This window comes from Microcaecilia unicolor, chromosome 4 (genome assembly GCF_901765095.1).
Source record: "Microcaecilia unicolor chromosome 4, aMicUni1.1, whole genome shotgun sequence".
NCBI lineage: Eukaryota > Metazoa > Chordata > Amphibia > Gymnophiona > Siphonopidae > Microcaecilia > Microcaecilia unicolor.
The window spans coordinates 361,487,290-361,502,809 of record NC_044034.1 but is presented as its reverse complement, the minus strand read 5'-3'; the positions used below and the strand labels follow the sequence as shown (position 1 = coordinate 361,502,809).

At 44.8% G+C, this 15,520-nt stretch overlaps 1 protein-coding gene across 1 annotated transcript in view; it reads left to right on the top strand.

The window, feature by feature from the left end:
- RPGR (retinitis pigmentosa GTPase regulator) overlaps positions 1-14,080 on the top strand; it is a 191,291-nt gene extending 177,211 nt beyond the window's left edge. The window contains exons 15-17 of the mRNA XM_030202330.1: positions 533-572; positions 7,789-7,889; positions 13,449-14,080. Of these exons, the coding sequence (XP_030058190.1) occupies positions 533-572; positions 7,789-7,889; positions 13,449-13,694 (387 nt within the window). The 3' untranslated portion in view covers positions 13,695-14,080. The remainder of the gene's footprint in view (positions 1-532; positions 573-7,788; positions 7,890-13,448) is intronic.
- The last annotated feature ends 1,440 nt before the right edge of the window (positions 14,081-15,520 follow it).

Below are 15,520 nucleotides of genomic sequence, written 5' to 3'. Positions count from 1 at the left end.
CCGGGTGCACGCTGCTGGGGGGGTGCCGTGCGCCTGTCGGCTCTTTGTTTTCATGCTCCCTTTTCCCCGGAACAGGTTACTTCCTGTTCCGGGGCAGAGGGAGCATGAAAACAAAGAGCCGGCAGGCGCGCGGCACCCCCCCCCCCCCCCCCAGCGGCGTGCACCGGGGGGGGTCTTTCGCCGGGGATTGGGGGGTGTCGCGTTGTTCTGGGGGGGGGCGCCGCACCCGGCGGGGCGCATAGGCGATCCGCCCCGGGTGTCAGCCCCCCTAGGAACGCCACAGGGTATATGATATCCTCAGAGCTGTAAATGAAACGCAGCCTGATTGGAGTGTTTATTAGGGTGTAATTTGGGAATAGTTTTCACGTACAGGTCCTTATCTGCCCTCATATACTATGTAACTTCTCTGCCACAGAATTCATCAGATTATATACCCTTTGTTCAGTATAGGGTCATTTATTGTTTCAAGGTGATTCTGAAATAGCTTGTGATTTCGTACTATATCTAATTACGACATCCTTCTAATTTTCAGGAGAAAACGGTTACTGAAGAAAAGAGGAACGTGCAACAAGGTAACGATCCTTTTTTGTTTTAATTACTGTTTTCTCGTGTGATTTCAACAGTATATTAAAAGTAGTAAATGGAATTCTAATGTCAGATATGCCAAAAAAAATTGTGAGAGGAAGATAAGCTTAATGAAGTGGAACCACTAAAACGTTAAACTTTTAAAGCATCATCAGTACCTCTATGAGGCATCTGCTTCCTTCCTCCACTTCATGGAATTCAGATTAGTCATATTGGAGGGGGGGGGATACTTTATATCTAGGGCTTTTGATATTTAGTTATGACTAAATAACAGATTCATTCTTATTGCCGTAATCCAATTATGACATTCGGCTGCCCCTGTTGTGGCTGGATGACATCATTGGGGGCAAGATCTTCTTTTCCTGCTGGGGAGAGTTGAAGGGTCAGGGAAGGAGGAGACATTATCCTTGACTGCCAAGGCCCTGGGAGGAGGAAGATGGCAGCAGTGGAGTAGAAACCCACGAGAGACGTATGTGTTAGGCGGGGAAAGTCTGATAGGTACTGAGGGGGAGAGGGATCTTGGGGTGATAGTATCCGAAGATCTGAAGGCGACAAAACAGTATGACAAGGCGGTGGTCGTAGCGAGAAGGTTGCTAGGCCGTATAGAGAGATGTGTGATCAGCAGAAGAAAGGAAGTGTTGATGCCCCTGTACAAGTCGTTGGTGAGGCCCCACCTGGAGTATTGTGTTCAGTTTTGGAGGCCGTACCTTGCGAAGGATGTTAAAAAAATGGAAGCGGTGCAAAGAAAAGCTACGAGAATGGTATGGGATTTGCGTTCCAAGACGTATGACCAAAGACTTGCTGACCTGAACATGTATACCCTGGAGGAAAGGAGGAACAGGGGTGATATGATACAGACGTTCAAATACTTGAAAGGTATTAATCCGCAAAAAAATCTTTTCCGGAGATGGGAAGGCGGTAGAACGAGAGGACATGAAATGAGATTGAAGGGGGGCAGACTCAAAAAAGATGTCAGGAAATATTTTTTCACGGAGAGGGTGGTGGATGCTTGGAATGCCCTCCCGCGGGAGGTGGTGGAGATGAAAACGGTAACGGAATTCAAACATGCGTGGGATATGCATAAAGGAATCCTGTGCAGCAGGAATGGATCCTCAGAAGCTTAGCTGAAATTGGGTGGCGGAGCAGGTGGGGGGAAGAGGGGTTGGTGGTTGGGAGGCTAGGATAGGGGAGGGCAGACTTATACAGTCTGTACCAGAGCCGGTGATGGGAGACGGGACTGGTGGTTGGGAGGCGGGAAATACTGCTGGGCAGACTTATACGGTCTGTGCCCTGAAAAAGACAGGTACAAATTCAAGATATGAGTTTATCTTGGGCAGACTAGATGGACCATGCAGGTCTTTTTCTGCCGTCATCTACTATGTTACTATGTTACTTATATCCCCACCTCCGTGGCATTTCTTGTTCCAACCAGTAGAGAGGTGTGGTAGCCGTGTTAGTCCACTCTTAAAGGTTATCAATAGAAATCAAACAAAATAAAACATGGAAAAGAAAATAAGATGATACCTTTTTTATTGGACATAACAATACATTTCTTGATTAGCTTTCGAAGGTTGCCCTTCTTCGTCAGATTGGAAATAAGCAAATGTGGTAGCAGGTAGTATATATAAGAGAAACATCAAAGCATTACTTTGACAGTCTGACAGAGTGGGAGGGTGGGGGTATGCATGGGGACATCAAAGCATTTCATTGATATTCTAACAGGATGGGTGTTGGTAGGTGAGAGGAGGGTAATAAACAGAGAAATAAACAGAGAAGTACAGAAAACCCAGATCCTTATTAAGTCCTGTTTGTTGGGTGTCAAAATATTCAGTCATTCTTATTTCAAAGGTCTTACGTTCCTGTATTGTTCCAACCAGAGAGGCGGCCACTGGCACCTTCTCATTCCGCGTCTCTCCTCCCTTCCTGTTATGCTTCGTACGGATAGTAGGACATGATAGGCGGAGGTAATAGTCTGTACAGGTAGAAAAGAGACTGAGACGGCTTTGAAGGGAAAATGGGGGAAGGCAAAGGGTATACTGCCATAATGGGAGAAGGAAGAGTATACTGGGATCAAAGAGGGGAAGAAAGAGCATGCTGGAGTCTAGAATGGGAGCGAGAAACTGTGCTGAGGTCAGGAAGGTGAAAGGGAAGAATGCTAGGGAAAGGGTGCATGCATTAGGCAATGTGTACTGGGAACAGAGATTGGAAATTGCTGGGTACAGCTCAGGCAAGGGGATAAGTGTCGTGGCATTAGGAGAGAATTTGTGTGAGACTGAGTTGACCTTCCCTCCTTCCTCACCTATAACCTCTCTTCCTCAACTGCACACTACTACTACTACTACTATTTAGCATTTCTATAGCGCTACAAGGCATACGCAGCGCTGTACAAACATAGAAGAAAGACAGTCCCTGCTCAAAGAGCTTACAATCTAATAGACAAAAAATAAATAAAGTAAGCAAATCAAATCAATTAATGTGAACGGGAAGGAAGAGAGGAGGGTAGGTGGAGGCGAGTGGTTACGAGTCTAAAGCAATGTTAAAGAGGTGGGCTTTCAGTCTAGATTTAAAGGTGGCCAAGGATGGGGCAAGACGTAGGGGCTCAGAAAGTTTATTCCAGGCGTAGGGTGCAGCGAGACAGAAGGCGCGAAGTCTGGAGTTGGCAGTAGTGGAGAAGGGAACAGATAAGAAGGATTTATCCATGGAGCGGAGTGCACGAGAAGGGGTGTAGGGAAGGACGAGTGTGGAGAGATACTGGGGAGCAGCAGAGTGAATACATTTATAGGTTAGTAGAAGAAGTTTGAACAGGATGCGAAAACGGATAGGGAGCCAGTGAAGGGTAAAGAGGAGGAGGAGGAGGAGGAGGTGGTAGTAGGGAGGTGGATTAAGAAAGAGGGAGAGATCATGCAACTGCTGGGAATGATGATGAGGAAAGAATGTGTATGTGATTCCTGGGGGACTTGAGGAAGGTTGAAAGAGAAGGAGCATGTGACTTCTATTATCACTAAATGTATACTTTCTCATGTATTTCCACTACTCATGATGTATTGTAAGCCACATCCTGCAAAGAGGTGGGAAAATGTTGCTTCTTTCTCTTTAACATCAGCAAAACCCGCCCTTTCCTCTCTGAGCACACCACCCGTACTCTCGTCCACGCTCTCATTACCTCTCGCCTTGACTACTGCAACCTACTCCTTACTGGCCTCCCACTTAGCCATATTTTTGTTTTTAGTGCTGATCCCCCAGTTTGAGGCTGATTGAAATCTGACATCATTATCCAATTTGCACCTTATTTTATTTTTTTTGTTACATTTGTACCCCGCGCTTTCCCACTCATGGCAGGCTCAATGCAGCTTACACGGGGCAATGGAGGGTTAAGTGACTTGCCCAGAGTCACAAGGAGCTGCCTGTGCCTGAAGTGGGAATCAAACTCAGTTCCTCATGGCCGCGCAGGCTTCTGCTTCTGTGAGTCTGACGTCCTGCACGTACGTGCAGGACGTCAGACTCACAGAAACAGAAGCCTGCGCAGCCTTCTACATGGAATGCTGCTAGTGGAATAGCAACATTCCGTGTAGAATCTGCAATAGTAGCAACATTCCATGTAGAATCTCCAATAGTATCTATTTTATTTTTGTTACATTTGTACCCTGCGCTTTCCCACTCGTGGCAGGCTCAATGCGGCTTACATGGGGCAATGGAGGGTTAAGTGACTTGCCCAGAGTCACAAGGAGCTGCCTGTGCCTGAAGTGGGAATTGAACTCGGTTCCTCAGTTCCTCAGAACCAAAGTCCACCACCCTAACCACTAGGCCACTCCTCCACTGTTGCTACTATTTGAGATTCTACATGGAATGTTGCCATTCCACTAGCAACATTCCATGTAGAAGTCGGCCCTTGCAGATCACCAATGTGGCCGCGCAGGCTTCTGCTTCTGTGAGTCTGACGTCCTGCACAGAAACAGAAGCCTGCGCAACCTTCTACATGGAATGTTGCTAGTGGAATAGCAACATTCCATGTAGAATCTCCAATAGTAGCAACATTCCATGTAGAATCTCCAATAGTATCTATTTTATTTTTGTTACATTTGTACCCTGCGCTGTTGCTACTATTTGAGATTCTACATGGAATGTTGCTATTCCACTAGCAACATTCCATGTAGAAGTCGGCCCTTGCAGATCACCAATGTGGCCGCGCAGGCTTCTGCTTCTGTGAGTCTGACGTGGAATAGCAACATTCCATGTAGAATCTCAAATAGTAGCAACATTCCATGTAGAATCTCCAACATTCCATGTAGAATCTCCAATAGTATCTATTTTATTTTTGTTACATTTGTACCCTGCGCTTTCCCACTCATGGCAGGCTCAATGCAGCTTACATGGGGCAATGGAGGGTTAAGTGACTTGCCCAGAGTCACAAAGAGCTGCCTGTGCCTGAAGTGGGAATCGAACTCAGTTCCCCAGAACCAAAGTCCACCACCCTAACCACTAGGCCACTCCTCCACCGTTGCTACTATTTGAGATTCTACATGGAATGTTGCTACTATTGCAGATTCTACATGGAATGTTGCTATTCCACTAGCAACATTCCATGTAGAAGTCAGCCCTTGCAGATCACCAATGTGGCCGCGCAGGCTTCTGCTTCTGTGAGTCTGACGTCCTGCACAGAAACAGAGGCCTGCGCAACCTTCTACATGGAATGTTGCTAGTGGAATAGCAACATTCCATGTAGAATCTGCAATAGTAGCAACATTCCATGTAGAATCTCCAATAGTATCTATTTTATTTTTGTTACATTTGTACCCTGCGCTTTCCCACTCATGGCAAGCTCAATGCAGCTTACATGGGGCAATGGAGGGTTAAGTGACTTGCCCAGAGTCACAAAGAGCTGCCTGTGCCTGAAGTGGGAATCGAACTCAGTTCCCCAGGACCAAAGTCCACCACCCTAATCACTAGGCCACTCCTTCACTGTTGCTACTATTTGAGATTCCACTAGCAACATTCCATGTAGAATCTCCAATAGTATCTATTTTATTCCTGTTACATTTGTACCCTGCGCTGTTGCTACTATTTGAGATTCTACATGGAATGTTGCTATTCCACTAGCAACATTCCATGTAGAAGTCGGCCCTTGCAGATCACCAATGTGGCCGCACAGGCTTCTGCTTCTGTGAGTCTGACGTCCTGCACATATGTGCAGGATGTCAGACTCACAGAAACAGAAGCCTGCGCAGCCTTCTACATGGAATGTTGCTAGTGGAATAGCAACATTCCATGTAGAATCTCCAATAGTAGCAACATTCCATGCAGAATCTCCAATAGTATCTATTTTATTTTTGTTACATTTGTACCCTGCGCTTTCCCACTCATGGCAGGCTCAATGCGGCTTACATGGGGCAATGGAGGGTTAAGTGACTTGCCCAGAGTCACAAGGAGCTGCCTGTGCCTGTTTTTATATATCCAACTGGAAACAGTTCTTTTATTTGTGCATTTCCTGAATCCTATAATATTTTCCATCATTCTCAATTCCTGTAGCAGCTTATTCCGTTCAGCTGGCTTGGCCAGTGAGGGAATGTGAGCATAGATTTCCACTACCTGTAGGAATATGCATTCAGCTCATTAATGCACACAAAATTGATTTAACACATATTAACTTAATGCTTGTTAATTTGTAAATTAATTAGCACGTGTTAAAAAGTTTTAAGACACATTAAATCTGTATTAAAACAACCGTGTGATCCCGCTTGTCCCGACAGCGTTGTTACAGGACAAGTATGAAGCTTTCCTGAGGCCAAGGGGTTCACATGCCTTGTTTATTAGGAAGGCTAGCATATTGGGGAAAAAAGTGATCCTGGGTGTTTTGGGTGGGGGAAGAGGCGCCTTCTTTTTGGACGTGGAGAAATAGATTACATGCGCTGATGTTGTTGGAACGACAACATGCTACGTCAAATCCCAAGAGATTAAAACAATTTCGGGCAGTGTGGGACAGGTATATCGACTCTCTTCCGCATGGGCCAGGAGTCTCCTTTTGAATTCTCTTTAAGACATGGAAAGTTGGGGGTGGGGGTGCTCCGTTGCAGACAGAGGATGGAATAAGGTAACGAATTATAGCAGTGGAAATGCTGGCCGGGTGGGATCCCCTCCCCCCCTCCCCCTTTTTTTGTTTGTTGTTGGGGTTTTTTCAGGGTGAAAAGGGATAAGGTGGGGGGGGGGGGGGGAAGTAGGAGGGTAGTTGAACAAAACACTGATGACGTTTACTCTTAAAAATCGTTATTGGGTTTGCCAAGGTTATAGATGCACTATCTGTTTTGTAAGAAGTGAAAATGGCAGCATATTGTATGTTGTACAAGTCATCAATAAAAATTGTTGAAACATAAAACAACCGTGTGAAACAAACAAAAAAAATGGGGGGAAAAAAGGCCAGCCAAACTGAAAATTTTGCTCTTTGCATATCCTTATTTTCTACCATATGACATTTTTTTAAGTGAAGGGGAAAGGGAAATGGGACTTGATATACCACCTTTCTGAGGTTTTTGCAACTACATTCGAAGCGGTTTACATATATTCAGGTACTTATTTTGTACCAGGGGCAATGGAGGGTTAAGTGACTTGCCCAGAGTCACAAGGAGCTGCAGTGGGAATCAAACCCAGTTCCCCAGGATCAAAGTCCACTGCACTAACCACTAGGCTACTCCTCCACTCATTCCACCAATAAGAGCCAATCTCATCAGTGATGTCACAATGGCTTGATTGCCCTATACTTCGCTCACTTCTGATATTGTGATGTCATAAGGGAAAGGGGGAAAGGGAAATGGGACTTGATATACCACCTTTCTGAGGTTTTTGCAACTACATTCGAAGCGGTTTACATATATTCAGGCACTTATTTTCTACCTGGGGCAATGGAGGGTTAAGTGACTTGCCCAGAGTCACAAGGAGCTGCAGTGGAAATTGAACCCAGTTCCCCAGAATCAGAGTCCGCTGCACTAACCACTAGGCTACTCCTGGTAGATTACATTAAGACTTGATATTAACAAAGTCTTGGTGCTAGGGTTTTGCCTAAATCCAAATTGAAATGGCTCCAACCAACCTCAATAACTGGGTTAAATACTGCATTCACCACTACCTTTGCAGTGGGAAGATTGTGTGGGCTGATTTTCTATGTATTTTTAAATCTTCAGTAGCCAGTATGTTCTTTCCATTGTGCTTTAGAGAAAGAATTCTCAAAACCCCCTGCAGAGACACATTCTCCAGAGGAAAGTGCCGAGAATGCCATCAGATCTACAGGGAGCATACTTGAGAGGACCAAAAGGGTGAGCAGAATTAAGTGTTCCTGGTCTTCAGATTACACGTGGTTTGTTCTAATGCTTAATAAATTACTTCCATTAGGTAAATGTTGGGAATGGAATCTTTTCTGGAAGTGGACATTAAGATACTGCTATTTTTATTGCACTCTGCTAGCACTGACATATATATATGCATTTTTATTTATTAGGATTTCTTTACCTTTTTTTTATTGTTTTAAGAAATTCACCCAAAGACAGTGTACAGCAAAAACGATCTGGACATGGGCAACATAATTTCAGCAGGAAAAAAACGAATTTCAAGTAACAGTACACATGGCATAGTATTCTACTTACAATCAGGGGCGTATCCAGACTTCGGTGGGAGGGGGGTCCAGAGCCCGAGGTGAGAGGGCACATTTTAGCCCCCCCCCCCCCCAGCACCACCCCTCTCGACCCCCCCCTCCCGCCGCCAACCCGCCATTGCCCACCTTTGCTGGCGGGGGACCCCAACCCCCGCCAGACGTCCTCTTGTTCTCGCCTTTTGCAAGAAGAAGAGGACCTCGGCTGGCTGGGGTTGGGGTCCCCCGCCAGCAAAGGCTGGCGACTGCGATGGTGGGTTGGTGGCGGGAGGGGGGGTCAGGCGGGTCGTTGGCAGGGGGGTCCAGGGCCAAATCTACGGGAGCCCAGGCCCCCCCAGGCCCCACGTAGCTACGCCACTGCTTACAATGGGGTCCTTTTACTAAGGTGCACTGAAAAATGGCCTGTGGTAGTGTAGGCGTGTGTTTTAGCCGCACGCAGAATCATTTTTCATTTCACCTGTAAAAAATTCCTTTTTTGGGGGGGGGGGGGGTGCAAAAATGGACATGCGGCCAAATGAAAATTGGCACGCGTCCATTTTGGGTCCGAGACCTTACCGCCAGCCATTGACTTAGTGGTAAGGTCTCATGCACGTTAACCGGGCAGTAATGGTCAACGTGCATTCAAATGCTGATTACCACCCGCACGCCAGAAACTACACATATTTTCCGGTGTGCATAGTGGGCGCGCGTAAAAAATGAAAATACCGCACGGGCCACACGGTAGTCGGGCGGTAACTCAGAACTGATACACGTTGGATGCGCATAGGCGCTTACGCAATGTAGTAAAAGGGCCCAATGTTAACAGAATAGACAATAACAACATCTTAATAGACAGCATAGGAGTGTTAAAAGAGGTGGAACATAGATAGATAAGGAAACTTAAGAAAATTGCATATAAAGTCAGAAAGGTGCATGAGATTGATCTCAGCTAGGGTAGGAGCTGATAAGCAAGTCCTGCTACAGGATGTGCAGCTGGTTTTAGTCCTTGTGTGTGTGTGTGACTAGCTAGTTAGTTGCTTCTTCCACTAAACACTTGGAAGAAGAGCCAAATTTTCATCTGCTCCCTGATGACTGAAAAAGGAATGGCAAGTCAAATAATGACACAGATGTTTTCAATAATCTCAATTTATTGGATTCTAGTTGTCATCATACCACTAACTTGATAGCAGGTGACTTTAACTTCCCATTGGACCCTTTTCTGGAGATGAAAAAGATAATGGAATTCAAACATGCGTGGGATAAAGATAAAGGAATCCTGGTTAGACGGAATGGATCTATGGAATCTTAGCGGACATTGGGTGGCGACGCCGGTATTTGGAGAACAAAACCGGTGCAGATTGGACTTATACGGTCTGTGCCCTGAGAAAGGCAGGGACAAATCAAACTCGGTTATACATATAAAGTATTACATACCGTGTAAAATTAATTTATCTTGTTGGGCAGATTCGATGGACCGTTCAGGTCTTTATCTGCCCTCATTTACTATGTTACTATGTAGAGGTAGTCTTGGCGTTGAGTGAACCCTTTCAGGGAGTGTGTTCCGGAAGATGGGAGCTACTCTAGAGAAAGCTCGTTGGTGAGTGTCACATCGTGCTCGTGTGATATCCTTTGGAGAGGGTGTGGTTAGGTATATACCTTGGGAGGACCTTAGAGTCCTCAAAGGTGTGTAGGGGGAGATCCTGTTCTTAAAGTACCCTTACCCATTTAATGGCCTTGAAGATCACACACAGAGTTTTAAGTATAGTCCTGTATTATACTATCAGCCAGTGAAATTTCTTACGACCTATCAGTCTTGTTTGCAGCATCCTGAATCAATTGGAGCTGGTGCAAGTCTTTGGTATTCAGACCAGTATAGAGTGCATTACAGTAATCCAATCTTGACGTTATTATGGCAAGACTTGCTTATGGAGAGAGACTTTGTAATTGTCATAGATGATAGAAGCAGCTCCTGGAGGTTGTTTGGGTTTGGGGGACAGAACTAAAAAATTTTACGCAGGTTCAGTCATAGATATTGAATTGTAGAGATGTGTAGTTTTGCATTGTTTTGTAACAGTGCGTGCTAAAAAATAAAATTAAACAACTATTTTCTAGTTTCATACCCCAAGTGAATTGCAAATAGAACGATGTAGTCGAGGGCATGCGTCATTTCAGATGTGATAACAAATGGTATAAGATCCTGCTGGACTTTTGGTAAGAATGAGTGCATATGATGGTCCTCTTCACCCTGCAAACAATAAGAAACGTAAATGGACAAGCCCTAGGGCTCAAGGCTTTGACTAAGCTGGAAATAATAAGAAACTGCCCTGTCAAAACAAAAAGCAACCTAAGAAGGATTCTTAAGTTCACAATATATATTCCACTACTCTCCTACAAAGTCCAGTGCAGATCACAAAAGCTAGAAAAAATCTAGAAATTTATAATAGTACATTCAACTCACTAATGTACAGCGCTGCATACGTCTAGTAGCGCTATAGAAATGATAAGTAGTAGTAGTAATTATTTCCAGCACTACTAGATATTACAAGTTTATCATTATTTTTAAAAAAAATTAAGAAAACCCTTGGGGCTGATATTCAGTGGGACTATCCGGGTAGCAGTGGTTCCTATTATTCAGATAACTGCAAACGACTACCTCTGCTCTAGGAGGGTAGGGGATGGCAATTGATCTGTGATTACAATCAAAGTGGTTTACATGTTACATACAGGTACTTAGTTTTGTACCTGAGGCAACAGAAGGTTAAGTGACTTGCCCAAAGTCACAAGGAGTTGCAGTGGGAACTGAACCCAGGTTTGCAGGCCACTGTGCTAACCATTAGGCTAGTGTAGTGCCGGAACAGAGTCTGGGTGGTTTCCACTTACCTGGGTTCCAGTGCTTTTTTTTTTTACTGCTCTAACTGGGTAACCTTCCAGATAAAGGCTTTATCCAGTTACTTATCCTGGGATTGGTGATATTCAGGCCACTACCCGGATAAGCGCTAGTGCCCAAGGTATACCTGAATATTCAGCACCAGTGGGTATCCTGATATACCGGCACTGAATAAAGGAAAGACCAAGGAAAACGAGATCCTCGCAGGCACCAAACAGCAAGAGTAAAGTAAGGTCCGAAACAGAGAGCCAAGAGTTGAACTAGTCAATTCTATTTATTCAGAATCCAGGGTTAAAACATCCCCTAGTGAAGTTGGAGAAGCACGACTCTACACAGCTGTGTTTCGGCATAAGTGTTTTAACCTTGGATTTTTAATCAATAAAATCGACTATTCCAGGTGTTCAGCTGTTGGACTCTTGGGTCTCTCGTTTGGACCTCACAGGCCCTAACTATCCAGGTACAAAATAACCGCAGCAGCTTAATGCTGATTGCTGTGGCTGAATATTGAAGCACCCTCCCCCCCCCCCTCCCATGTTTCTATCTACAGAGTAAGCATATTGGATTTCATAGTTGTTCTATATGGGTCAAACTATCTCCCCGCCCTCTTTCCAGAGTAGGAAGTGAGACAGCATTGTCATTCTAGAAAAAAACAAATGTTTTTTCTTTCTTGATTTTCTATACTGACTTTCCCTTTGTGTAAATCATAGGTCAAAAGATGGGGGGGGGGGGGGGGGGGGGGAGGGTAGATTTTTTTTTTTGTTACATTTGTACCCCGCGCTTTCCCACTCATGGCAGGCTCAATGCGGCTTACATGGGGCAATGGAGGGTTAAGTGACTTGCCCAGAGTCACAAGGAGCTGCCTGTGCCTGAAGTGGGAATCGAACTCAGTTCCTCAGGACCAAAGTCCACCACCCTAACCACTAGGCCACTCCTCCACTGTTGCTACTATTTGAGATTCTACATGGAATGTTGCTATTCCACTAGCAACATTCCATGTAGAAGTCGGCCCTTGCAGATCACCAATGTGGCCGGGCAGGCTTCGGCTTCTGTAAGTCTATGTGCAGGACGTCAGACTCACAGAAACAGAAGCCTGCGCAGCCTTCTACATGGAATGTTGCTAGTGGAATAGCAACATTCCATGTAGAATCTCCAATAGTAGCAACATTCCATGTAGAATCTCCAATAGTATCTATTTTATTTTTGTTACATTTGTACCCTGCGCTTTCCCACTCATGGCAGGCTCAATGCAGCTTACATGGGGCAATGGAGGATTAAGTGACTTGCCCAGAGTCACAAGGAGCTGCCTGTGCCTGAAGTGGGAATCTAACTCAGTTCCTCAGGACCAAAGTCCACCACCCTAACCACTAGGCCACTCCTCCTTCATTTGATTTGACACAAGAGGACTGATGAGGGGAGGGTAGCTCTCAAAACGTCAGTCAAGAAATGAATAAAGGTGAAGGTGGGACATGCCAGAGGGAAGACCCTTGTTTCAGCCAGAGGTAGCCTGAGTTAATTGCTGCTAGCAAAGACATGGAAGTTTGGAGGACCTGAGGGGAGCAGTAGGGAAAGATGTCAGACCTGTAGTAGGAAGGAGGGGAAAAGAAGAGCAGGGAGAAAGAATGCTTCACAGGAGGACTTTCAGGCCCAGCATGCAGTGCACATACTCATACCAGGCAGGTACTGTCTCTGCAAAGCAGCAACGCATGATTTTTGCAGGTGGAGCAGAGAACGGGACTGGCCTGCAGCTACACTTGTTCCTGCAGCATGCCATTCAGTGGAAGAAATTAACTGACCGTGTTCTCCAGTGCAAAGCTTGCGGCCTGCATCCAGTGGCAAAAAGGCAACAAAAAAAAAGAATGATGGGGGGGGGGGAGGGCCATTGACCTGCAGGCCTTGTTTTATGGAGTTAGTGTGGAATGAGCATTGCTTATGTGTCATTTTTATACTGATGAAAGATGTCTCACACTTGAAAATCCATCACTAGTCAATAAAGAATATCGCCTACAATCTATATTTCTGTCAGGGACACTATCTCCAAATGGGTTAATATTGCTCACACAATGATGGTAATGAATCTCTGAAGCCCTGGGCTGTGTTGGCTATGATTTCAATGTCTCAGATTTATTTCTAGTGCTTGCCTTAATAGTTGCATTGTGTCAGAGAACTTGCTTCTGGAGTTCATACAGTGGAATTTAATATAAGCACCTTAGGGTGTGTTTCTGCTTTAACGAAGAAACACTGTTCATATGATGTAGAGTTCAAAAAAGCAAGCTGTCAAATTCTCGGCGACATAATCATACAGGGGTGAAGTCTTGCATCTATTTTATCATCAAAGCTTCTTTTCTTTCTTTGGACATCTAGATTTCACTGTTTAAGAAAAAGTCATTGACAAGCCCTAAAACTACTGGTGAAGATACAAAACCAGAAAGGAAAGCTGCGGGTGACAAAGGAGATAGAGATCGTGCCAGCAAAGAGAATAAAGATGAAAACCAAAACCACTCGAGGGGAAACTGTAAAGAAATCTCACCAACTAAGGAGCAGGTCACGGCAGTGGAGCAATCTAACGAGGCCAGAAAATCAAAGTCCACAACGTGTGTCCTGCTTTGAGAGAGGGTGTACATATATCGTAACATGCAAAACTGACTTTGCACTTTATACTTAAGACAATTATTTCAGAAATGCGTTTCTGGACTCTTAAAAGTCAATGACCTTTTCCTTTGGTTTTTGCAATTGTAAAATTATATTTGCATTTTATTCCTATTGGTAAGTTTAGTACGTGAGAGCAGCCTGTATATTGAATAAACTCTTGAGTGTTGTGGTCTTAACTGTTCAGTGTTGTAATAGTGTACAAAATATATTTTTTTATGTGAACATACGGATTGAAACATTCTGCCATTTCTAAGTGATTCTCAGCAGGAGCTACAGCTTGATGCCAGTGTAAAGCTATAAATAACATTTATATAATGTATTTAATTCTGATGCTTTCAGGAATTCAAATAAAGTAGACATTAATTGAGAAGTGAACATGTACATACTGTCCTGATAAGAGTGTGCCTAAATTGTTTGGAGTCCATTTCTGTTGACTGTTGGGATAGAATCAGCATCTGAACTGAGGAGCCCCCCCAAGATTTCTAACTATAGCACAGCATCAAATTCAAGTGATTTCACTGTGTCCACATGTAATAGTCTTCAGTTGGAGGACAAGAAATGCAATTGACACAAGCCTGCCAGAAAACTGTGCCAAAATATGCCCGTGGCATGTAGGAGCCAACCAGACAGACTGAGGTTAGATGGTAATAGAACAGATTTATTTTATGTTATGCCTTTTCATTAGTAACTGGAGATGAGTTACATTCAAATAGAGTAGGTCTAATGAAAGTGAATGTGAGCATGAGAGAGACTTTTCTTGTTAACGGACTATCCCAACGAGAGCCCGTTTCATATCCACTTCTTCAGGGGAAGTCCTCAATTTTATTTTTGTTATGTTTGTACCCCGCGCTTTCCCACTCATGGCAGGCTCAATGCGGCTTATATGGGGCAATGGAGGGTTAAGTGACTTGCCCAGAGTCATGCCTGTGCCTGAAGTGGGAATGGAACTCAGTTCCTCAGGACCAAAGTCCACCACCCTAACCACTAGGCCACTCCTCCACTGTTGCTACTATTTGAGATTCTACATGGAATGTTGCTATTCCACTAGCAACATTCCATGTAGAAGTCGGCCCTTGCAGATCGTGCAGGACGTCAGACTCACAGAAGCAGAAGCCTGCGCAGTCAGACTCACAGAAACAGAAGCCTGCGCAGCCTTCTACATGGAATGTTGCTAGTGGAATAGCAACATTCCATGTAGAATCTCCAATAGTATCTATTATTTTTGTTACAATTGTACCCTGCGCTTTCCCACTCATGGCAGGCTCAATGCGGCTTACATGGAGGGTTAAGTGACTTGCCCAGAGTCACAAGGAGCTGCCTGTGCCTGAAGTGGGAATCATACTCAGTTCCCCAGGACCAAAGTCCACCACCCTAACCACTAGGCCACTCCTCCACAATTGGTCTCATTCTCAGTGACATCGTGTGCATAGTAAACAGGGGGGGGGTGAGTGAACTGCTGAATATCAGCCAGCATCCCACATTACTTCCAGGTCAGTGACTGACCCCAGATAATCAGTACCTGTGTCCAGACACAGGGCCGGTCTTAGCAAGTGCGGGGCCCTATGCAGACCAATTTGGTGGGGCCCCATCCTAGCCCCGCCTACCCTAGCTCCGCCCCCACCCTAGCTCCACCCCATTGATAAGATTATTCCATTTTTAGAACATTTTTTTTACGAAATTTCAAATAAAGACAAATGAAGCTAAACTTGTACAAAAAAAACTGAAATAATAAGCACAATGCTATCATGAAACCTCACCTCCCCAGAAATTATTCAGTTCAAGTC